The sequence below is a fragment of the Pleurodeles waltl genome, chromosome 3_1, assembly GCF_031143425.1.
Source record: "Pleurodeles waltl isolate 20211129_DDA chromosome 3_1, aPleWal1.hap1.20221129, whole genome shotgun sequence".
Lineage (NCBI taxonomy): Eukaryota > Metazoa > Chordata > Amphibia > Caudata > Salamandridae > Pleurodeles > Pleurodeles waltl.
The window spans coordinates 1,528,582,268-1,528,609,251 of NC_090440.1; the positions used below are offsets into that span (position 1 = coordinate 1,528,582,268).

At 43.1% G+C, this 26,984-nt stretch overlaps 1 protein-coding gene across 4 annotated transcripts in view; it reads left to right on the forward strand.

The window, feature by feature from the left end:
• EYA3 (EYA transcriptional coactivator and phosphatase 3) overlaps nucleotides 1–26,984 on the forward strand; it is a 900,226-nt gene that overhangs the window by 74,060 nt on the left and 799,182 nt on the right. For all 4 annotated transcript variants that reach the window (XM_069225116.1, XM_069225117.1, XM_069225118.1 and 1 more), the window contains exon 2: nucleotides 3,659–3,775. In XM_069225116.1, the coding sequence (XP_069081217.1) occupies nucleotides 3,743–3,775 (33 nt within the window). In that variant the 5' untranslated portion in view covers nucleotides 3,659–3,742. The remainder of the gene's footprint in view (nucleotides 1–3,658; nucleotides 3,776–26,984) is intronic.

Below are 26,984 nucleotides of genomic sequence, written 5' to 3' on the forward strand. Positions count from 1 at the left end.
ACTAAGTCAAAACAAACTCAAACTAATACTCATAGCACCAACCTGGGCTCGCCAACCGTGGTACACAACACTGTTGGACTTATTGGTAGTACCCCACATCAAACTACCAAACAGACCAGATCTGTTAACACAAACAACAGATCAGACACCCGAATCCAGCATCGCTCAATCTAGCAATCTGGCTCCTGAAGTCTTAGAATTCAGACATTTAAATCTTACACAAGAGTGTATGGAGGTCATTAAACAAGCGCGAAAACCTACAACAAGATATTGTTACACAAACAAATGGAAAAGATTTGTTTGCTACTGCCACACTAATCAAATTCAACCACTACATGCCTCCACAAAGGACATTGTAAGCTATTTATTACACTTACAAAAGTCTAATCTAGCATTCTTTTCCATTAAAATCCATCTCACCGCAATATCTGCCTATCTGCAGATTACACATACAACATCACTTTTTAGAATCCCAGTCATGAAAGCATTTATGGAGGGACTAAAAAGAATCTTACCCCCCCAAGGGGACCACCAGTACCTTCGTGGAACCTTAATATTGTATTAACACGACTCATGGGCCCACCATTCGAACTCAGGCATTCTTGTCAAATGCAATATCGGACTTGGAAAGTAGCCTTTCTAATAGCTTTCACATCACTTAGAAGAGTAAGTGAAATACAAGCATTTACTATTCAAGAACCCTTTATACAAATACATAAAGTGGTTCTCCGTACCAATCCAAAATTCCTACCAAAGGTCATATCACCATTCCACCTAAACCATACTGTGGAACTCCCAGTCTTCTTTCCGCAACCAGACTCAGTAGCCGAAAGAGCCTTGCATACATTAGACATAAAAAGAGCACTAATGCATTACATTGACAGAACGAAACAATTTCGGAAAACAAAACAATTGTTTGTAACTTTCCAAAAACCTCATGCAGGTAATCCTATATCCAAACAAGGCATCGCCAGATGGATAGTTAAATTTATTCAAACTTGCTATATTAAAGCAAAAAGAGAATTACCTATTACACCAAGAGCACATTCCACTAGAAAGAAAGGCGCCACAATGGCTTTTCTTGGGGAATATACCTATGACAGAAATATGTAAGGCAGCGACCTGGTCTACGCCTCATACATTTACTAAGCATTACTGTGTAGATGTGTTAGCAACGCAACAAGCCACAGTAGGACAGGCTGTATTAAGAAAATTATTTCAGACAACTTCAACTCCTACAGGCTAAACCACCGCTTTTTGGGGAGATTACTGGTTGGTAGTCTATGCACAGCATGTCTATCTTCAGCTACACATGCCACCGAACGGAAAATGTCACTTACCCAGTGTACATCTGTTCGTGGCATGAGACGCTGCAGATTCACATGCGCCCTCCCACCTCCCCGGTAGCCTGTAGCCGTTTTTAGATGAATTAAAATTGTAAATAAATATTATTTTAATAAACATTAGGTACATACATAACTACTTTATTGCATGGGCACCTCTAGTATACTCACAACTCCTACCTCACCCTCTGCGGGGAAAACAATCTAAGATGGAGTCGACGCCCATGCGCAATGGAGCCGAAAGGGAGGAGTCACTCGGTCTTGTGACTCACAGACTTCTTCGAAGAAAAACAACTTGTAACACTCCGAGCCCAACACTAGATGGCAGGATAATGCACAGCATGTGAATCTGCAGTGTCTCATGCCACGAACAGATGTACACTGGGTAAGTGACATTTTTTATATATATATATATATATATATATATATATATATATATATATATATATATATATATATATATATATATATATATATATATATTCACACACATACATACACACATAAACTGAGAAAAACAAAGGTTACAGGGACGTTAGTATGAATTTACTCGTACAAAACCATAGATATTCAGCAGAAGTTAGTTACAGTTCTTTTAAGTAACTAAAACTCGCACCCTAAGGTAACTATTACTTGCGCCCTTGCCATGCACAGTTTCCTTATCAATAATTTTATTGCAAGTGTTGCAGTTATACTATCAAATATGCCATATAAGCACTGATCAGTGATATAATGTGGAGTAATTGGTTGTGCATGGCGAAAGCGAAGAACTCTATAACTGCTGAATTTCTATGGTTTTGTACAAGTAAATTCAGAACCTAAATGTAACGTCCCTGTAACCTTTGATATTTTTCAGTGAATTTTTGAGTTTTTAACGTAAAGCAATTTTAATTACTATACTCTATCCAACCCCCGCTGCACACGGCAGGGGTTGGTCAAAAGGCCTGGCCTGCAGCTGGGCCTTGCAGCTGAGCACTCATAACCACCCAACCCCACGCATTCACGTCCTTTGGCTGTGGGCAGTGCAGGTTGGCCAAAGGGCCTGTCTTTCAGTGGATTAGTGAGTGGGTGCGTGACTGAGCAGGTCTGAAAGTGGGTGTGTGTCTGAGGGAGTGCATGAGCGTCTGAGTGGGTGTGTGAGTGGATGCATGAGTGTCTTCCTCCCCCCCACCCCAAGGGCCATGTCCGCTGAGATATAATGGCACCAGCAACTTTGTAGTCAGATTGCGGTCAGCCAATTCCAACTCTTCTTTTTGCATGCGCATTTGCGAAAAATTAATGAATTTCACAAATTTTTCGCAGCCAGAGATATACAAATTTATTTTCCCTTCAGTATCTCAAAAACTATATGGAAAAGATTCACACCAAATAAGCGGAAGTGTAATCTGCGTGCCGACAGCTAGCTTTCTGCCACATTTTCTGTCATTCCGTCTACTGGTTCGGCCTGTAGTCATGTCTAAAGGATCCTATGGAAATTAACATGGGAAATGCAATGTGTTTTAGCCTCCTTTTTCTCTGTCCCCGCTTGACGGATCACCCGAAAACTTTCCATGTGCAACCAGAATCACTGCAACATTTTTCTGGGAAAATTTCGTGAAGATTCGTCAAAAGGTGCAAAATACATGGGCAAGTCAAAAAACACTTTTTCTATGGAAACGTGGTCTTAACTATAACTATCTAGTATATGTATTTAACTAAAACGGTTTCCACCAAACTAAAACAAAAAAGGTCACATGGTGGAATGTTCCTGATCTTCTGGTACAGCTTCGGGTGTGGGTCTGTACAGTAGGTTTTTGTATTTTCTTTCCAAATCTAAATGGAATGTGTGTTGTTTGCCTCTACCACCCAAGTGCACCTCTTACCACTCTTTCTGCCTTGACAGTTCTTCCTAAAAGTTGCTTTTAGCAATCTTGGGAGCACATCTTTTCAAAATGTTTGTGCTGATTTGTTAACAGCCGGCCTAGGTTACACCACTTTACAACAGCTTCGTGGTGTAAACTGTAATCCATGATGCTGATTGGTATACTCGCACACATACAGAGATCCTTATAGCTTTAAGTTAGCTACCACTCTTTTTAATTCATAGGTGTAAAATTCACTACAACATTACTATGAACAATTTTACTATTGAGTTTAAAATATACTGTTCTGTTGAAAATCATACTTCTGATTTTTATAGTGCTGCATAAGACATCTCTAAGTGGATAGAAAGTGTAAAGGAGCTTTTGTTTAAAAAATAAAATAAAAAAATATGGCTTGATGAGGAATAAAAGGTTTGTTTAGTTTATTAACCATGGATACTTGATGTTTTTCAGGTTACTGTCATAAACCTACAATTTTCGTCTAGTGGCATACTAATTTCCTCAACTCTTGCTGTTTTCTCAAATGTTCAGACCTCAATGGCTAAGAATGATGGAAGTAACCTGTTCCCTGTAAGTAGATACCTTTTTACTATTTTGGCGCTGTTAAATCAGTTAAGGTAGTTGTAGTTAGTGTATATTTGGCACTGTTTTAAAAAGTTTAAAATAGGTGAACAGAGTGTAATGTTTTAAGCAGCTAATCTGAGAATCACTAAGACTTTGTTCTGGTTTTCTAAGGCCGTCATCAGTTGCTGGCTTTGCACGCATATGGAAATAGAAATTTCTACTTTTCTTAATGTTTCTGACATCTGATAATTGCACTTCAATATTTTTAAATATATGAGCCAAACATTGTTATGTTTATAAATAAGTCTTTGTCTAGTTAGCTGCACTTTGTGCCCTCCATTCTCAAGTGGCGCCTCCATATCAATCACCATATATTTTGTTGACAGCACGTCAGACAGTTACATTTTTGTCTTTTTGTCGTTTCTCATCATTCCACATGATATAGCTTTAAGTTGCGTTAACAAATGTTCACCTGACAACAGCATGCTTCATTTATCTAATTAATCACGATTTACAAGTAACGAGTGTTACTCAGCATATATTATGCTAACCTTTAGTGGTTTCACATTTCGGAGAAGCACAAATGTTGTCAAATGGTTGGGGTGTGCAGCAGGGCCAGTTTCCTAGCTATTAATAGGCACTGCCGGTCTTCTATGCAGCTGCAATGTCTACCTGCCTCCCTAGTTTTCCCTAGTTTATATAACATTTTTAGGTCTCGGCTAGACAGCGCATGCACTGTTTCTTTGAGACATGTTGTTTAGATCCAGTGAATTTGCAGCCTACCCATAGCATAACCTTAGTTTGCTTCTACATATGTCTAATTTACGTCATTCCGGTTTGTGAAGCCATGCCTTCGTCACGTCCGCTTCTTGTGTTTGACCCTGTCCTGAAGGATGGACCTAGTACTTGTGTCCTTATACTGCTCCCATTTTTGTAGCTACCTTTTTGTGTTCCAGCACTCCACATAAGTGGTTGTTTTTCCCCTCTGCCCCAGTCAGTTTCTACTCTACCCCTACCTGCCTACTCCGTTTCATAAATGACCTCCACTGGCCCACCTGCCATTGTGTTTTTTATGCCCATGGTAGATGGATGGATATATATATTATGCACAGCCAGTGCATAAATACATTAGGCTTGTAAGTAGATGTCTAAGTGCACAGATGGAAGTGTATGCCCCATCAGACCCATATCACTCCCCTCCACATCGCCCCTGTTTTTATTTTCCGGCATACAGTCAGTTAGTATTAATGACCCCTTGTACACTGATGCACATGAGTATAACACATGGATATGTGCTTGTTTGTGTGCAAGTTGAGCAGACACCGATTAATTGACAGCACATTGGGATGGTGTATGAAGACATCAGACACAGTGGTGTTAATTGCTGGGCACAGGGAATCCCTCTCGGGCAGGGAGATGAATGAAGTGTTGGTTGTGTGATGGCTAATTTGTTTACAGCAGTGAGCAGCTGTTCTTAAGCTACTTCTGTTTTTGAGCCACTGTCTGGCTCGCTCCCTCTCTCTCCACAGGGTATGGCATTATGATTAGCTTCCAGCTATGTAACTAGGTTCCAGTCTCTGGGTAGAATTGACTTCTCATGAGTGAACGCTTTGCTCTCGGTACATGAGCAATACTTGTGCCTTCAAGTCAGAAGTGTAGAGTTACCTTGATGTTGACAGAAGGTCTGCAAATGATTAAGTACCTTCATCATGATTATCCAGAATGCTTCGAGGTTACCTCAACAATTAACCCTGTCCCTTAGGCTCCAACCCTTTACTAGCATACTCCTACTATTTGTAATCTAAAAGTTCACTGAATGCTGTCAGCCCGATTGCCCTTCTTAAGAAGCTCAGTCCAAAGCATGAATATAAAATTTCCTAGCTTTAGTAATGGAAAGTTTCAATTCTATTAAGGACATGGAGACGAGGATTATGCTTTTTCTTTCCTCATTTTTTTTAACAGCAGCCTTTTTGAACAAAACTACGTTGTCCAGAACCATTAGGGAAACAACAAGAAAACGTTATGACCACTCAATAAGCAGTCCACAAAACATAGTCCATCTTCTCTGCTTAGGCCTCCTCTTTCTGCATGCGTGTGCTGTATTTCGAAGTAAGATTCCCTCAGCCATTCATTCATTCCTGGTTGGACACGTCATTTCCTAAAACAGAGGAAAAGCATTTCAGATATCATTACCAGATTCAAACTAAATAACACAATTTGCATGAAATATTATCACAATACCTCAATTAAAAGAAACCATACAAGCATGGATGTATTAATATGAAACTATGTACTTTACTATGAAGGTAATTGTACTCATCCTCAAGAAAAAATCCAGCCTGTTACCCTCCATGTTACGCATCAGGAGGGAAACAATCTGCCTTGATATGTGAAGGGATAATCCTGGCCTCCGTATCCTTATTAGAAATGGAACTTTCCATTACCGAAGCTTGAAAATGTTATATTCTGTCGGGACCGGAGGCGAAGATCATGCTAGTTCAGAGCTTATCAATAGCCATGTTAGAAACAGGCTTGAAATAAAATGTTTAAACATGAATTCTGAAGACCAGTCCGCAGCCTGCAAGATGTCTTCCAATTTAGCCCCCAAAGAAAAATCCTTGAAAGCCATAGCACCTCTTGCTGAATGGAGTCCAAATATCCGTCTCAATACCAGTTTCTTGCATGACATTTCTCACCCAAGTGGCTACAGTAGGGGAGGAGACTGCTCTGCAAGGCTTACGGAGGGACATGAGGAGCTGCCTCTCTTCCGCTGAGCGAATCTCCTCCGTAATTGCCTCGTATGCCTTAATGCATGCAACCACACATAATTTAGGAGATGCTTGGAATGTCGGATAAGACACCACCTTCACCATATGTTTGGTACACCAGGATATATGAAGGGTTACCTCATCTGGGATGAAAATCTCTTCTGTAATATACAGGGCCCTCACATCTGACATCCTTTTACAGGAGCTTAAGCACAAAAGCATGGCCAACTTACCGGAATGCTGTTTCCTGGAGAGGTATTTATTCCTTGGCCATGGGAGGAAAAGATTCAACACCTTGTTGACATCCCAAAGAAAATAATACCTGGGGGCCGGAGGACCGATAGTCTGATTCCTCATCAGTTTCCAGAATAAAGGATGCCGCCCTCCCTCCCCATAACATCTCCATCTCCTCGTGAGCTTTGTCAGACAGTGGAACTACTTCTGAGTACTTCAGTTCCTTATGTAGATGTACTGCCTTCAACCATTGCAGGGATCTGTAATGCAAAGGTTCTGGACATATGACCTGGATGGATGAAGCCAGCAGACCCCTCAGTCTAGTCAGTTGATGAAGAGAAGTCATTCGGCGGGGCAGCATCTTTTTGATCTTGTGCCTGATAGGAACAATCGCTAGGAAAAATCTGTTCCTTGTTCAACAAATCTGCTATTTCCTGCTCTGAGACTAGAGTCCTTCTGTGAGAAGAAAAGATGTTAATGTCTGGACCTTTGGGTTGTGGTTTCCAAAAACTCTATCTGAACACCTTGTACTGTTTGCAGTATCCATGCATCGGTCGCCAGATCTTTCCACTGGTTTAGGAACAAAGCCAAATGACCCTCCTAATTTTAGGTGGGACGAAGGGAGAGTTCTTACCTTGATAAGATCCTTGGGGGCCTCGACCGCCGCCCCTGGCACCTTGTCCACGTCTGAAGCTTCTGGGCAGATAAGTTGCCATACTTCGCTGGGCCCCTCCATTGTCCAGAACAGGAACTCTGGCTTCGCTGAGGAGCATTGACTGTGAAGTGGTCGGACTCGCGCCCCCACGCAACTGGCCCCTCAAATCTTATTGCCAAAGAATTTCTTGGTTGTTGTCTGCACCTTGTCTAGAGAATTAAAGGTTGCAATGAATCTGCCCAGTTCCTTCATAAAAGGGTCACCAAATAGACCGCCTTGCACCCAGGACTCCGCAAAGAGGTGGCCAAATCCCCCAATTTTGGGTCAACTTTAATCCGCAATGAGTGACGCCTTTCAGCCGACAATCCACACTTGGCATTCCCTAGAAAGATCACTGCCCTTTGTGCCCAGCCAGAGAGGATCTCAGAAGATATCAGGGTGCTACTTTGTTTTTCATTCTTCACCATGTCCAGAATTTGTGAGGGGTCCTGTTATGTCTAGTAGCTTATCTTGGCACAACTTACAAGAACGGTCTAATCCCTTTTTGGGATCAAATGCAAACTTCGCCAGGATGGTGGCCATATGGGGATCTACCTCGAGGGTAAGGGCTACCTTTCCAACAAGGGAGGGGTGAGGGCATTCCTGGCTTAAGCTGGTGACTCGCCACATAGGCAGGCACTTTCTCCCTAGGGGAGCACATGGAGGATCTTAAATGCTTCCGCTCATCAGGGTCCAGCATATCAGGCACGGTAGGATCCACTTGGGAGCCTGAAACTGAGCTGGGGTGAGAAGCTTCATCTGAGGCTGTATGTTATGTTCTTGAGGGGCCAAATTCCCCATCTGACTCACCCTGGCACTCATCCTCCTCCCTGCAGTCTTCAGGGTTATCTACCAAAGTGGAGGGGGATCCACGTCTGCGAAATGGTGCTTAGCGTGCAGGAAGGCCTCTTTGAGGCATTCAAAAGCATCCCCATCCATCCCCTGGTCGTGGGGTCTTTTGCATGCTGCCTGGGGATACTGTCATACTTTTGGAGGGCCTCGGGGCTCCAGGTGCAATTCCGCCAATGCATCTTTCTTTTTATGTAGGGGCGCTTGTGCCAATGACATGCCATGTTGAATAGAGGGACCCATGGCCTTGCAGAATTCCTCATCTAAGGGGACAGAAGGTGGATTCTTTCTCCAGGTAGGTAGCCTCTAGGGATTCCATGCTGTACTCAAAGGCTAGAGGGAGCTAGCGAAATTATAGAGCCTCTGATATGAGGACCAGTAGTCCTAATGCCAACTTTCTTAAGGTCTGCAGCCTGGGTGGTCCCTGCAGCGCCAAATTCCGTCCTGAAGCAGGAGCGTTACTTGCTGCGCTGGGCCAAGTGCAAAAAGTAAAAAGGGGATAAAAGGCAGTAGAGACACCTGCCACTGCTAACAGGCCCACAGCAAGGAAATAGAGCGTGAACACAGACCTGCCACTGGCAGGCGTCTCGATCACTGCTTTCACCAGATTACTGCCTTAATGAAGGAATTCACAAAACAGACCTGCAACGCGGCCATCTAGTTCTAGGCTGCTACTGGGCACAAGCCCAAGGCTACACAGCGCTCTCGAGTGGTCTCCAGGATATCAAAGAGTCAGTGCATGTTTGCCATGTACAGACAGGAGCAACTCTATGCCCTCTACAGATGCACAGTGCACCGTCAGTCTCTAAGGAGAAAAAAACATAAATGATTTCTGAGATGTGAATCCATGTTTGCTGAAAGGGAAAACGTTAGTCCATTCCAGAAGCAGTGCTATGCCTCCCATTCACAAGCCTTCCACAACAATACAAGCCAAAAACACTTAAAACAATCCCCAATGAAGATGGTCAAGAAATGCAAGTTGTCCAGCTGCTGAGTGGGGAAAAAAGAGGGGGCATGCACAGAGAATATGAACTATGTTTTGTGGACTGCTTTATTGATTGGTTATAACGGTTTCTTGTTGTTTCCCCTATGGCTGTGGGAAAAGTCGTTTTGTTAAAAAAATAAAAAAACTGCGGCTGAATAAAGTGAGGAAAGAATAACCATAAGCCTCACCTCGTTTTGAATTTTCTTTTCCTTTAGTACCCCATTTAGTATCCCATTCATCAGGCTTTTGTCCCGACCACCTCAATTTTCCACATTACAAAGTTCTTTCATGAGGGTGGATCTCCCATGAAGGTGAGAGAGAATATATAGATAACGTAACAGTAGGCAATGTGTACTGGCTTCTTTAGTAGCAAATGTTATTTCCGTTAAAGAATAGTTAAAAAGACGTCTTCAGTTGTCTCATTATATTGAAATGTAATAGAGAGCTTCAGTACTGAAAGTATTTTTATCCCATCGTATTATCTTCATAATTCTCAGTTTCCAGCGCTCATCTACTCTTCTCTGGGAACAAGCAACTGTGCTTCAAGTGGTGTTGGAGAAGTCCATTCTGGTGTTTTTTTAAGAGTACTTTTAAACAGTTTTGGCTTTGGAGAGTGATTTAGTATATACTGGTGTTTGTCAATAATGTGACGACTCGCTGCCTTGCTTGGAGATGTCAGTACACTGTTTTATAGCGTTATGGGTGTAAACCATGGAGACTAAGTGTTTCAAACGTTCTGGTGAGTCCGAAACTGAGTGAGACTCATTTTGTGTTCTTAGGCAGTTCAGTAATCGGCTAGTGTAATTATTTGTTTTATAGCTTACTGTTACCACATGGTGGCTTTATTGTGCTTTTTCTGCGTCTGATGAATTGCAGTTTGGAGCTTCCATGTTTGAATGTAGTGATTTAATGTGAAAAGTTAGGATTTGGGAGCAAAGGTGTCCGAAGATTACCCATTAAATCAAACTTCCACAGGAGCAGATGCCTTTTTACCCAACTCCTTCCCACAGATGCGTGCTCAGACTTTAACTGATTATGTGAACCCTGCATCTGCTATGGGGAAAGGGGAATGGTAATAGAAAAAGAGAGATCCAGTTCCAACCTGTGATTCCCACTTGAAGATAGAATATTTAGTGTGTGTCTCTGAAAACCTGCACATATCTTCTTATTGGGATTTCTTTAAAGGAAGGACCTGCAGTCGGGTGATACGAGCATAGATAAGTACATTCCTACAGCGCATTCAACTGTTCAACCACTCACATTCACCCAATTATATCGTTCTCCTAACCTGGATCTTTTGAGAGACTAGCCCGTCTCTAAAAGAACAATGTTAACTTAATTTCTTCTTTTCTTCAGGAGTCAGAGGTTTCCAAGGTTCTCTGGAGAACAGTTCAAAAGTTCAGATATACAAACTACTAATGTCTTTTACAGGAAATGAAAACTCCTTCTCAAGTTTGTTTGTCTCTAAAACTGACAAGTCTGCAAAGCAAAGATTTCTTGAATATATATATATATATATATCTATATATGTATACGTGTGTGTGTGTATATATGTGTGTGTGTGTGTGTGTGTGTGTATATATATATATATATATATATACATATATATATATACATACATACATACACATACAAGTCTGGAAATCATACAAAAGGATTCCTTACTGCAGTTGCTTGAAGTTGTGTTAAGCCAAAATAAATTCTCCTCAGAAAGCCGGTTGTTGGAAGAAGAAGAAAAATTCAGTTTCTTCAAAAGGGAAAAAGTAGCTGGTGTGGGCACCATAACAAGAAAAAGAATGAATTACTCCAAACTGGAATAATTCTCTATAAAACGAAGCGCCTCAGGAACACAGTTCATTCTCAAGTGCAGGGCTCCCAGAGAGAAACAGCTGGGGGGGAAGCTTCAGCAAGAGACCAAGGTAGAAACACTAGAGCGCTGACCTCACAAGGGTTTGCGGCCACCATCTTGAGTGGCACTTAAACCTGAAGAAGCTAGTTCTAAGAACAGTCTCCGCTAGATCCACCGGGAGTGAGGACGCTGCTGCAACCAACGTGGGTACAAGGAAAAGGGGAATCGTTTTTGCTGAGGGAAGAGCTTAACAACACTGGCAGTAGTTTTCCTGACAGAAGGGGCCCATAGATGTGATGCCCTCATCTTAAGCAAACATGACGTAGCATCATTGTGAGACAGTGTTCCAGAAACCTATGTTAAACTGAAGAACCATTGCATATTTTTTCATATGTTGGGTTAGCTGAAGGATTCCAAACCTTATCTTTGAAGTATCTTTGGAAGATGAAAGGTTGGAGAGAGACATACATTTGTAGTCGTGGCATGAGGGCTGTAGATATGCATCAGCATTAGTCCACAGAACATGACGCAGCATCTGTGTAAATCACACTGTCATGGAAGTCTGTTTTAGAGTGTGAGGCCCACTCAGGTGAGATATGCAGATGTATAATGATAGTTGGAATTTACTCAGAACACACCGTGTGCGCTGAGCTGTGGTGTTCAGGAATATTCAGTGGTTACTGAGAACCCACTGCTCTTCTCTGCCAATATTGTTTGTGTAAGCCACGCCAGCCTCTCCGCCATAAACCTTATGGATAAAAAAAACCCTAAAAAAAAGTTAATATTAAAACAGATAGGACAGTGCCTTATCTCCCCTTTTACTTGCATGTTCCAAAGAGCACAGGAATCCCCCTGGACTCTAATTTCAGTATTTGTGCACGTTCAACCTCATGCGTAAAGCCAAATGAACAAGGGGTTTTACCTTTACCCATGACTCAATAAAATGTGTGTTAAAATCAAAAGTAAAAAACGGGAGTTCAGTAAATAGCAATGATCAGGTCTCTACCTTCAAGGTACAATGCAAACATGTATATCCGACTTGGCCATTAGAAGACTCTGACCTTGACTGTTAAATATTTGCACACACTTAACAAAGCTTTCTGTTCTCACAATAACTGTCCTCAGAACCTTCATCAAAACCTGGAAGAGGGAAGGCGTTTTCCCCTTTGCCCTTGGATGAACAGGAGAGGGATATTAGATAAAAACTTTTTACTACAAACACCAGAAAACCATCTTTAAAAGGAACATATAACAAAAATCTGGAACACCAAGAGAGGCCGGAAAAATATTTTGTTGACCCTCCTCATCAATACTGTAATAGTTCAATGCCATCAGAAGGGTTGTGTGAGCAAAATGATGAGGCACTGAAGCAATTAAATGGGCTACCAGTATTGCTAATATTCTGACCACAAACAAAACAGTTATTTAACTGGTCTGTACTGTTGAACCCTTTAAATCAACAGTTTAAGCTTTAAATTATCAGTCAAAAAATAAAATGGTTCTTCGGGAGGTGTGGCCTGTGGCAACATGTAGTAGGACTTGTGGCCCAGGAGCTCTGGACCCCCGAGGCCCTTGCCACTGCAATCGGCCGCATCGGGAGCCCACCTTCGCCATCCTGGTGACCATCCAGAAGTGCTTACCACAACAACACCGACAGACCCCGGGAGCCACTTGCGACGCAGTTGGGAGCTGAGGATTCGCCAGCAGCGCCTCCTCGAGCCCTGCAGCCACCATCTTTACTAGACCCAGCTGGCGCACTGGGCCTGAGTCCTGCTGCCCGATCTGGCTCCTGTAGTGGCGTCCTGCTAGCACCTCTCCTTGTTGGAGTGGAGGCATGACAGTTGTCCCCTACCCGTTAGGGGTGGAGGCATGACGGTGAACAGGGGAGAGTAGAGTCCTGTTGGGGACTCAGCCTGGGCTGGAGGCCTGAAAAGCGCATTGCGATACGGCAGGGGTCATGACCCCGCCACACCATCAGTGACACGAGCCGGCCTCAGTGTGGCTGATGCTCTCGGCAAACCGGGGGACTGCGGCCCAGCCCATGGAGATGTGGGAGAGTGAGCTGTTATCAGGAGCCCCTCAACCACTGTGGCACTACCTCCATCCTCAAGCTGGGAACTCCGCGGCTGTGACAGGACCTAAGGGCTGCCAACCTTGTCTTCCCCAGCACCAGAGAATGGGTCCGCTGTGGCTCACTGCGAGGAACACTCAACAGTAGGAGGCTGAGCCCCTTTGCAAGTGGGAGACGGGGGGTAATTTAGCCTCCCTGACCCCACTAGACTACAATACTACCTGCTGTGCCATTGGGCCCTCACTCCATCCAACAGAGAAGGAACCACCCCAAAACTGACTGCTTTTAAAGCCTTAGTAAGGTCCTTTAGTGGGTCCTGTGGACTTATCTCCCGCACCTACCAGGTTCTTCAACACGCCCCGACATATATGTATATATGTATATGTGTGTGTGTGTGTGTGTGTACATATATATATATATATATATGTGTGTATATGTTCGGTGGCATGTGTAGCTGCAGATAGACATGCTGTGCATTATCCTGCCATCTAGTGTTGGGCTCGGAGTGTTACAAGTTGTTTTTCTTCGCAGAAGTCTTTTCGAGTCACGGGACCGAGTGACTCCTCCCTTTCAGCTCCATTGCGCATGGGCGTCGACTCCATCTTAGATTGTTTTCTTTCTGCCATCGGGTTCTGACGTGTTCCTCTTCGCTCCGTATTTCGAATCGGGAAAGTTAGCTAAAGTATCGAAAATTCGACGGTATTATCGCTCGGTACCGGTTTAGTGTATCGGCACCGACATCAAGACCGCTTCGGCGGCCCTTCGGGGCTTCCACTCTTCACCGAGGCCTGGTCGGCCCGACCACACCGTCGTCCCAGACTAATGGACCGGACCCCCTTCCGTTTCTGTCCTAAGTGTCACTCAAACTATCCTTATACAGACCAGCACCGGGTCTGTAATTTGTGTTTGTCACCCGAACACAGAGGGGATACTTGTGAATTTGCCGGGCGTTTCGATCAAAGAAGACCTTGAGAGATCGACGAGCAAGAAGACTGCAAATGGCGTCGAAACCGAAAGAACAGCTCGACGTCGAAGAGGAGGAAAGAATCTCCATCCAAGAGATGGAATCGGATGAATCCGACAGTGAACGACCCTCGACGGTGCAACAAACCGTGAGTAAACCTGCCCCATCCCAAACTCAGGGTCACACTAAGAAACTTAAGGCCATGGGGACGCCACCGCCAGCAGGCCATGGCTTAACCCACTGAAAGGAAGGTGACCAAACATCGGCACCAAAAAAGGCCAAGGAGTTGCCGAGGACTTCCGACTCCGGTCGAGAATACGGCACCGAATGATTTCGACACAGAGTGATCGTATCGACAAAACCCCGAAAAATCTCTTCGGGACTGAAAAAGACTATAAGAGCAGAAACTTCGGTACCGAAAAAAGCGGCCTCGGAGCCGAAAAGAAGCTCTTATACAGAAGATCACGGACTTTCCATTCAACTCAAGGAAAGACATCGATTTGAGCAAGAGTTAGGTATGGAAGAACCTGACCATACACAACAGAGGTTACATATCCAAAAAGAGACTGGCAATATTCAGACTTTACCTCCACTCAAATCGAAAAGGAAACTTGCGTTTCAGGAAACAGAAATGCAGCCAAAGTGGTTAGAGACAAATCACCACCACCAATGGTCTCACCACAACCATCCCCACTGCCCTCACCACAATTGTCACCAGTGGGAACACCTATAATGCAGTCACCCACACATACTGGGATGATCCAAGATGATGCTGATGCATGGGATTTATATGATCCACCAGTATCGGATAACAGCCCAGAATGTTATCCAACCAAGCCTTCACCACCAGAAGACAGTACTGCATATACGCAGGTACTATCCAGGGCAGCTACGTTCCACAACGTAGCAATGCACACAGAGCCAGTGGAGGATGACTTCCTTTTTAACACTCTGGCATCCTCCCACTCATCATATCAAAGCCTGCCAATGCTCCCGGGCATGCTCAAGCATGCGCAACAGGTCTTCCAGGAGCCTGTAAAGGGAAGAGCTATCACGCCTAGAGTTGAAAAAAAGTACAAACCACCCCCAACAGATCCAGTGTTCATAACACAGCAGCTCACACCGGACTCGGTGGTTGTAGCGGCAGCAAGGAAAAGAGCAAAAACTCAATCGTCAGGAGATGCTTCACCACCTGACAAAGAAAGTCGGAAATTTGACGCTGCAGGCAAGCAAGTGGCATCACAAGCAGCCAATCAATGGCGAATTGTGAATTCACAAGCCCTACTTGCACGCTACGACAGGGCACACTGGGACGAGATGCAAGACATCATACACCACTTGCCCAAGGAACACCAAAAACGTGCCCAGCAAGTAGTTGAAGAGGGACAGGCCATAGCTAACAACCAGATAAGGTCCGCACTAGACTCAGCAGATACGGCAGCACGGACTGTCAACACGGCTGTAACCATTCGCAGGCATGCATGGCTGCGGAGTTCTGGATTCAAGCCAGAGATTCAACAAGCGGTGTTAAATATGCCGTTTAATCGACAACAGTTGTTTGGGCCGGAAGTCGATGCTACCATTGAAAAAATGAAAAAAGACACGGACACGGACAAAGCCATGGGCATGCTCTAATCCCCACAAGTCAGAGGCACCTTTAGGAAACCACAATTCAGAGGGGGGGTTTCGGCAACAAACATCTGAACCTTCCACCTCTCAAACCAGACCCACCTATCATTCACAATACCAAAGGGGGGGTTTTGTGGTTCCTATAAGAGGACAATTCCCAAAAGGAAGGGGAAAATTCCAACCAGCCAAACCAAGCCAGAGCAAGCAGTGACTTCAATGTCACAACACCCCAACACTTGTCACCAGTGGGGGGGAGGCTAACCACATACTACCAAAACTGGACACACATTACCACAGACACATGGGTCCTATAAATTATCCAACATGGTTATTGCATAGAATTCACAACATTCCCTCCAGGTGTGCCTCCAAAAATGCACAGACTGTCACAACAACACTTAGACCTACTACAAATAGAGGTCCAAGCACTGCTACAAAAACAAGCAATAGAGCTTGTACCCAATCACCAAAAAGGAACAGGCGTCTACTCACTATATTTCCTCATTCCAAAAAAGGACAAAACGTTAAGACCTATCTTAGATCTCAGAACACTGAATCTCTTCATCAAATCAGATCATTTCCACATGGTAACACTTCAAGACGTAGTTCCCTTACTAAAAAAGGAGGAATACATGACAACATTGGATCTCAAGGATGCGTATTTCCACATACCCATCCATCCTTCTCATAGAAAATACCTAAGGTTTGTAATGCAAGGCAAACACTATCAATTCAAAGTGCTACCGTTCGGAATAACAGCCCCCAGAGTATTCACGAAATGCCTAGCAGTAGTAGCCGCTCACATAAGGAGACAGCACATGCACGTATTCCCATATTTGGACGACTGGCTAATAAAAGCCAACACTCAACAACAATGTCAATTTCACACGCAATACGTCATAGAAACTCTACACAAACTAGGGTTCTCTATAAATTACCAAAAATCACATCTGCAACCATCCCAAATACAACAATACTTGGGAGCAACACTCAGCACACAAAGGGAAATTGCCACTCCAAGTCCGCAAAGAGTCCAATCGTTACAGAATGTAAGATCAAGCATACAACCAAACCAACACTACACGGTAAAGTTTATAATGAAACTACTAGGCATGATGTCCTCATGCATAGCCATTGTCCCAAACGCAAGGTTACACATGCGGCCCTTACAACAGTGCCTAGCAAAACAATGGACACAAGCACAGGGTCAACTTCAAGATCTAGTGTTGATAGACCGCCAAACACACTCTTCGCTTCAATGGTGGAACCCTATAAATTTAAAGAAAGGGCAACCATTCCAAGACCCAGTGCCTCAAGCTATTATCATGACAGATGCTTCCATGGTTGGGTGGGGAGCACACCTCAGCAATCACAGCATACAGGGTCAATGGGACAATCAACAAAAACTACTTCACATAAATCACTTGGAACTGCTAGCGGTATTTCTAGCATTAAAAGCGTTTCAACCACTAATAGCCCACAACACACATTCTTGTCAAGACAGACAACATGACAACAATGTACTATCTCAACAAACAAGGGGGGGACACACTCGTCACAACTGTGTCTCTTAGCACAAAGGATTTGGCTTTGGGCAATTCACAACCACATTTGCCTAATAGCACAATACATACCAGGCATTCAGAATCAGTTAGCCGACAATCTCAGTCGAGATCACCAGCAAACTCACGAATGGGAAATACATCCCCAGACCCTACAGGATCACTTCCATCGCTTGGGAACACCAAACATACACCTATTCGCAACAAAAGAAAACGCAAAATGCCAAAACTTCGCGTCCAGGTACCCACACCCTCAGTCCAAGGGCAATGCACTATGGATCAGCTGGTCAGGGATATTTGCTTACGCTTTTCCCCCTCTCCCACTCATTCCTTATCTAGTCAACAAATAAAGTCAAAACAAACTCAAACTAATACTCATAGCACCAACCTGGGCTCACCAACCGTGGTACACAACACTGTTGGACTTATTGGTAGTACCCCACATCAAACCACCAAACAGACCAGATCTGTTAACACAAACAACAGATCAGACACTCGAATCCAGCATCGCTCAATCTAGCAATCTGGCTCCTGAAGTCTTAGAATTCGGACATTTAAATCTTACACAAGAGTGTATGGAGGTCATTAAACAAGCGCGAAAACCTACAACAAGACATTGTTACGCAAACAAATGGAAAAGATTTGTTTGCTACTGCCACACTAATCAAATTCAACCACTACATGCCTCCACAAAGGACATTGTAAGCTATTTATTACACTTACAAAAGTCTAATCTAGCATTCTCCTCCATTAAAATCCATCTCACTGCAATATCTGCCTATCTGCAGATTACACATACAACATCACTTTTTAGAATCCTAGTCATTAAAGCATTTATGGAAGGACTAAAAAGAATCATATCCCCAAGGACGCCACCAGTACCTTCGTGGAACCTTAATATTGTATTAACACAACACATGGGCCTACCTTTGAACCCATGCATTCTTGTCAAATCCAATATCTGACTTGGAAAGTAGCCTGGCTTTCCATGGACGTCTGGACACTGATCAGCCAAAGGCTAAAGTGCCAAGAGAGAAATCTCCGCCTCGCCAGTTTTCTCCTCACCAGTCTCCTCCTCACTCTCCTCGACGAACTGTCTCCCCGCCTGCCACACCCACTGCAGTCTCCTACACACACTATGCAGTCACATCAGGACACAGATCCATGGGATCTTTATGATGACCCAGTATCCGACAACAGTCCAGAGTGCTACCCATTTAAGCCATTGCCACCTGAGGATAGCACCTCGTATACACAGGTTCTAGCTAGGGAAGCAGCTTTCCATAACGTGAGCATGCATACAGAACCTCTAGAGGACGACTTCTTATTCAATACTTTGTCCTCAACCCACACCACCTACCAAAGCCTACCCATGCTCCCCGGTATGCTCAAACATGACCAAGCAAATATTCCAGGAGCTGGTTAAAGGAAGGGCTATAACACAAAGGGTAGGAAAAAAAAATACAAACCACCACCCTCAGACCCAGTGTACATCACACAACAGCTGCCCCCCGATTCAATAGTGGTCAGCGCAGTGAGGAAAAAGGCTAACTCGCAGTACTCTGGAGATGTAGTCCCTCCAGATAAGGAAAGCAAAAATTGGATGTAGCAGGGAAAAGGGTGGCATCGCAAGCAGCCAATCCGTGGCGCATAGCTAATTCGCAGGCCCTCCTCGCTAGATACGATAGGGCTCATTGGGATGAGATGGAGGACATTATTCAACATCTCCCCAAGGAACACCAAAAGAGAGCCCAGCAGCTAGTAGAGGAGGGACAGGCAATTACAAACAACCAAATAAGATCAGCGCTAGACTCTGCTGATACAGCCGCAAGGACTGTAAATACAGCTGTCACCATTAGGCGGCATGTGTGGCTCAGGTCATCAGGTTTTAAACCTGAAATCCAACAGGCTGTCCTCAACATGCCTTTTAATCAGCAACAATTATTTGGCTCACAAGTGGACACAGCCATAGATAAAATGAAAAAAGATGCCGACACTGCTAAAGCAATGGGAGCGCTTTACTCATCCCAATAGAGGCACATTTCGGAAGCCTCAATATAGGGGAGGCTTCAGGCCACAGCCCTCTGAACCATCCACCTCCCAATCCAAACCCTCATACCAGACATAATATCAAAGAGGGGGATTTCGGGGACCCTACAGAGGACAATTTCCCAAATCTAGAGGAAAATTCCAATCCTCAAAACAAGCCACTAACAACAAACTGTGACTTTGTCATCACCTTCCCTCAACACACGTCCCCTGTGGGAGGAAGACTGAAAATGTTCCACAAACAATGGTTAGACATCACAACAGACACATGGGTACTATCCATTATCCAACAGGGTTACTGCATAGAGTTCACACAATTTCCTCCGGACATTCCCCCAAAAGCGCACAAACTTTCATCGCAACATATTGTAATGTTACAAACAGAAGTACAGGCACTATTGCTCAAACAAGCCATAGAACTAGTGCCTCATCATCAAAAAGGAATAGAGGTTTACTCCCTGAACTTCCTTATTCCCAAGAAATACAAAACATTAAGGCCAATATTAGATCTCAGGACTCTCAACCTCTACATCCGATCAGAACACTTTCACATGGTGACACTACAGGATGTAGTCCCGTGGCTACAACAAGGAGAATTTGTCAACACTGGATCTAAAAGATGCGTATTTTCACATACCCATCCATCCAGCTCACAGAAAATACCTCAGGTTTGTTATACAAGGAAAACATTACCAATTCAAGGTATTACCCTTCGGGATAACAACAGCCTCAGAGTCTTTACAAAATCTCTTGCCATAGTAGCGGCATACATAAGGAAACAACGTATGCATGTATTCCCATATCTCGACGATTGGCTAATAAAAGCCAGCACTCAAAAACAGTGTCAACATCACACTAGGGTTCTCAATAAATTATCAAATATCACACCTGCATCCTTTGCAAATTCAGCAGTACTTAGGAGCTACACTCAAAAGGCGCTTGCAAGTCCAAGCCCACAAAGAGTGCAATCGTTCCACACCATGTAGCCAAATATCCAGCCAAATCAGCACTACACTGTCCGTTTAGTCATGAAACACCTAGTCATGATGGCATCATGCATAGCTACTGTCCCAAACGCACGGTTACACATGCAGCCCTTACAACCGTGCCTTGCAAAACAATGGTCGCAGCACAGGGTCATCTCCAAGATCTAGTGTTGATAGACCGCCAAACTCACAATTTGCTTCAGAGGTGGATTCCCACAAATGTAAACAAATGGTGGCCTTTTCAAGACCCTGTGCCTCACGCCATTCTCACAACAGATGCATTAATGATTGGATGGGGAGCACACCTCAACAATCACAATACTCTGGGACAATGGGACAGCAAACGGAAGCAGCTACACATAAATCACTTAGAACTGCTAGCAGTCTCTCTAGCACTAAGAGCCTTTCAACCTCTTCTTGCTCACAAACACATTCTTGTCAGAACAGACAATATGACAACAATGTACTATTTAAACGAGGAGGAACCCACTCATCACAGCTTTGCCTCCTGGCACAAAACATTTGGCATTGGGCAATTCACAACAACATTCACCTGATAGCTCAATACATTCCAGGGATTCACAATCCGTTAGCAGACAACCTGTCGAGATCACCAACAAACTCACAAGTGGGAAATTCACCCCCAGGTACTCCACAAATACTTTCGTCAGTGGGGGACACAAGACATAGATCTGTTCGCCACCAACCACAACGCAAAATGCGAAAACTTTGCTTCCAGGTTCCCACACCCTCAGTCCTAGGGCAATGCTCTATGGATCAACTGGTCAGGGATATTTGCTTTCGCTTTTCCCCCTCTCCCACTCATTTCATTTTTGGTCAACAAACTGCGTCAAAACAAACTCAAACTCATACTTATAGCACCAACATGGGCACGCCAGCCATGGTACACCACACTGCTGTACCTGTCAAAACTCCCAAACAGGCCAGATCTGCTGACGCAACACAAACAGCAGATCAGACACCCCAATCCAGCGATGCTCAATCTAGCAATCTGGCTCCTGAAATCTTAGAGTTTGGCTATCTAAATCTTCCACCAGAGTGTATGGAAGTCATTAAACAGGCAAGAAAACCTACCACCCGGCAGTGTTATGCTAACAAATGGAAAAGATTTGTTTTCTACTGTCAAGCAAAACACAACACCTTTGGATGCGTCCATACAAGACATCATAGGTTATTTACTCCACCTACAAAAAGCAAATCTAGCTTTTTCATCCATCAAATTACATCTCACAGCAATTTCTGCTTATTTGCAAAATAAACAGACCAATTCCCTATTTAGGGTACCAGTCATTAAAGCCTTCATGGAGGGCCTAAGACGAATCATAACTCCGAGAACTCCAACAGTACCCTCGTGGAATCTTAACATTGTACTTACACGACTCATGGGTCCACCATTTGAACCCATGCACTCTTGTCCGATCCAATTCTTAACTTGGAAAGTAGCATTTCTAGTGGCAATCACTTAATTACGAAGAGTTAGTGAAATACAAGCATTCACTATTGAAGAACCCTTTATACAGGTACACAAACATAAAGTTGTACTCCCTACAAACCCTAAATTTCTACCAAACGTCATCTCCCCGTTTCATTTAAACCAAACAGTGGAACTTCCAGTCTTCTTCCCCCAGCCAGACTCGGTGGCAGAAAGAGCACTGCATACATTCGATATTAAAAGAGCTCTAATGTATTACATCGACAGCACAAAATCATTTCGTAAAACTAAACATTTGTTCGTCGCATTCCAAAAAACCCATACTAGTAATCCTATATCCAAACAAGGCATAGCCAGATGGATAGTGAAATGTATGCAAACTTGTTACCTGAAAGCTAAAAGACAACTGCTCATTATGCCAAAGGCACACTTCACTAGAAAAAAGGGAGTAACAATGGCATTTCTGGGAAACATACCAATGACAGAAATTTGGAAGGCAGCCACTTGGTCCACACCTCATACTTTTACCAAGCATTACTGTGTAGATGTGTTAGCAACACAACAAGCCACAGTAGGACAGGCTGTACTACGAACATTATTTCAGACAACTTCAACTCCTACAGGCTGACCACCGCTTTGGGGAGGATTACTGCTTTGTAGTCTATGCATAGCATGTGTATCTGCAGCTACACATGTCACCGAACGTAAAATGTCACTTACCCAGTGTACATCTGTTCTTGGCATGTTCCGCTGCAGATTCACATGCGCCCTCCCTCCTCCCCGGGAGCCTGTAGCCGTTTAAGTTATTTAAATTTGTACATATGTATATAAACATTCCTTTATTTAAACTCTGAAGATACATCTCTATTCCATTGCATGAACATCTCTCTCATTACACTCTATCACTCCTACCTCACCCTCTGCGGGAAAACAATCTAAGATGGAGTCAATGCCCATGCGCAATGGAGCCGAAAAGGAGGAGCCACTCGGTCCCGTGACTCAAAGACTTCTTCGAAGAAAAACAACTTGTAACACTCCGAGCCCAACACTAGATGGCAGGATCTGTGCATAGCATGTGAATCTTCAGCGGAACATGCCACAAACAGATGTACACTGGGTAAGTGACATTTTCCATATCCCCCAAAATATTTTTCCCATTTGAAATTCACTTGCTTTACCCCTCCTCGAGTTAAAACCCCTGAACCTTTTGATTGACCATGACCCACTGACCAGATACCTAGTCATCAACCCCCTTCTCTGTCCACCAACTCTCTCACTACCCTTTCTCAGTGATGTTACACCTTGCAAAAGGAGCATGTGTGACCTAGTATGATCTGCCTTTAATGCCATGCAAATTTTTCTCCACATACAGTTGTTGCGCACCCCCCCCGGTTGTTCAGTTGGGGTTTACTTTCCATTGTGGCTTTGCGGGTACTCATACGATACATGCAAACTATCTGACCTTCCTGCTATGACTGGTTTGATTTGTAACTTGATTCAAGATCAGTGGTAACTACCACTCACCTAAAGTACCAGTCAACCACAGCCTTGCTATGTTCAAGGCAAGACAACACTTCTTGTTGTTTCTCATATGTAAAACCTTCATAAAGCGATTTATTTGAAAAAAATAAAAAATTGTATCGTCAGGTAGACTTCTTGAACATGCTGACTGTACTCCTTGCTCTTGCTCTCAAATGATTAATAAACTAAACACTTTTCCATCTGAGGTAAGCTCTCTGATCACAGAAATAAAAGCTCATCTTTGTACTTCCAATACAGTTAGCAGGAACAGCCGCTGGACACGTTGTACAAGGATGAGCCAGCCTCCCGAAAAAATTTGTCAAAGAATGAGAATCACAGGAAAGCAACATAGTAGACTCAATTAAATTAGATTAATACTGGTACTACTGAGTCCTAATGAGGTTTTCACCCCCTAAACTCAAGCCATAATTGAACATCAGTCTGCTACAACGCACAAAAACTGCATGTGCAAATCTATCAGCAGGACAAGACTATTGCCCTCCCTGATTTAACCAGCTCCCAATACCTCTGTAAATAATTCTGACCTAGGCAACTCTGAGAAGTCTCAACCTTACTCCATAAAGGCTTTGTCTAGAAAGGAGTAGAAAAAGCAAACAAAGGCCAGTTCAAAAAAATTAAAACGTGTGTTTGGGGGTGCGGTGTAAGGGTGGATAACAATCTAGCTCAACACGTTCCCATTATGTACCAATAGGTCAGTTTCATCTAAATCACCAACTGTGGTGGAAGACCTCGCAGGGTCAACACGAGAATCTTGGTACTCCCCAAACAAACCAGAATCACTTAGTTTCTTCTGTTTAAAGAAAAAAATATATATATTTCGGGCAGATTACACAAAAAGCCCCCGACCGCTTTGTGACTCAGTCCTTAACATCCCCTGGTACACCAACTAGTTATATACAACTGGAACATGAAAGAGCTAGGAAAACCGCTCACATTGTAATAAACTAAAATAACATACCTGTACTGCCCAATATAGGTGAAATGGGATAAAACTGTGACCCCTGTACTCACAAAAGAAAATCTTCAGATAGCCAATTTAGGTGTACCTCAAATTAAGTTAACCTAAATAATTAATTTTTATATATATATATATATATATATATATATATATATATATATACTATTTTGATTTGTGTGCAGTACATTGTCCACAGCCTCCTTCGAAAAGGTCTGCCATACCTACAAGTTAAATTCAAGCAATACAAACCACACAACACACAGGCTTGCACCACTTATACCACCTTACCATAAAAAAATAATCATAGGAGGCACTGTGTTTTCAGTACAAGCTGCCAAGCTCAAGGACTCACTACCAGTCAACATTAGAAGTACCCTGGAACATATACACTTTCCAAGATGGTTGAAACCATTTTTATTTCCTAGATAACTGCGCCACTCAGATCCCATCACCAGAGCCCAGGAAACAGTCACACCCTCAAGCGCAATGTTCATCTTACCACTGATGCATTTCAAACAACTCATCCAGCAAATTGCTTTCGATATGCAGGTAAGCAAAGAAAGCTTGACCTATAGTTCACTGTGGCATTATATATTTATGTTTTTGCATATATAACCGTTATGGCGCACAGTAATACTAAAACCATAATCTAAAGCAGTCTGCAAAACAAATTATAGCTTCTGCCTCATAAATTCACATAAGATACATCTGCTATGACAGTTGTCCATCACTAGCTCCGTACAGCCAAAAAAAGAAAAAAACATTAGGAAATGAACAGGCATGGAATAACTGAAGAGATCTGTGTCACATTGCTGGTCAATGTGGGGAATTTAATTTAGTCCACCACTTCAGGTCCCAAATATCATACAATCTGAAAGGTTCTCTAGATCTCACAAAGACACTCCAATATGGGATGATGATGATGATGATAAAAATTCCTATCCCAATGGTTCTCTCCTCTTCTCTATCCCACCAACCATGTCAGCTCAGGACCACAACTATACACAATCTCAGATTGGACAACCCAGACTGCATCGTATGAAAATACCATAAAGGGACCTGCATAGTTGTTCTAACCTACTGGCATACTGAAAACCATAAAACTGCACATCTGTGTCTCACTTCATCATCCAACAGACTGCTATGTGCTGTGTCTCCTAACATGATAATCTCACCTCTTTGGTCATTCTGCACAATGTTGGAATACTTCCTACATAGGGCTAAAAAAAGACAACATTCTTCCAGCTATCTACTCATGTAGGCAAGTGCTTCAGCACCGCATAAAGGTGTAGTAAGCACTACATAAATACACACTACAATACAACATTGTGAGACTTCTCCTGTCCTCGTTAAATATGTCATACCTAACTTCGAGAGACGTAGAATCCGTTGAATTTCTTCTCTGTAAACCAAATTAGGCAAGTGAACCCACTCTCCATTAACCTAGGTCACATAAGAATCAGCTTGCTGACCATTTGCAGAAAAACGTATGTTAGAAAATTGGGCATAAAAAATCTCTCATTACAAAAGTTTAGCCTATCTACATCTTTTAGCCGATCCACAATGAACAACGAAGGTAATTGGGACAAACCGAAAATAAACCAGTCTATTCTATTCTTTGGAATGCTTTTGAAGAATCAGTGGCAAAATGAGAGGGGGACAGGTCCCCCTCCCATAACAACCAAGCTGCACAAGCCCCCCCAGCTGCACAGACCGACTGGAGCTGGCTGTCGGCATCCCTTCATAAAAACTCAAGACAATAAACCAATAGGGCAGACAGACTTTTACAGGATAAGTTGTCCCACTTTTTGCAATCTGTTCATGGAACTTTGGAGATAAGTTCAATAAAATACAGGATTCTGACATATTAATTGACTCAAATGTTTTTAAGTTGTATTGTTCCACAAAACCTAGTTAACAAAATCTGTTAAAATACCAGGGTTTGATTTTAATGTCCCTCAGCTAAGTCAGCGAAACATGCCCCCCCCCTCCATAGGGGTGGGGGGGTCTAGCCATCTATGTAACTGCTGATCAGAAACTAAAAATAAAGTTCTTGAGTATTAGAGCATTGGCTACTTCGTGGTCCAATTAGGTAATTGGTCATGTGGAACTTGTTCCTCTGGTGATAATACTTAATGCTTACATTCATCTTGACTCGAAACAAAATGTGAGCTCACAGAAAATTCTGATCTCTCATCATAGACCTGAAAAAGCGATCAACTCGCTGAACTACTTACCATGTCAAATAGCTACACATTATAAAAATAAAAAAAAGGAGCTGCAACAGGGCACCAGTACTGAAAGCCCGTCACAAAATCAGTCTACAGTTTTGATCTGCCAAACTTTCCTTGTGTTTTCAGTTACATTCTTCAATGTGAAGTGGTATTAGAGTTGTGGAGGGGCTCTGTCATCAACCAGATTTATAAAGAAGGTGACAGATTACTGCCAGAGATCTACACGCTTATAGCGCTCCTTGATAATGAACCAAAATACTTCGCTGTTTTGCTCTTACAAGACTTTTATCTCTTTCTTTCGTTGCTTAATCCGATAATAGAATACATCAACAAGTTAACGCATACAAACAATAAAACCTAAGTGAACTCAAACAAATGTAGTTAGTCA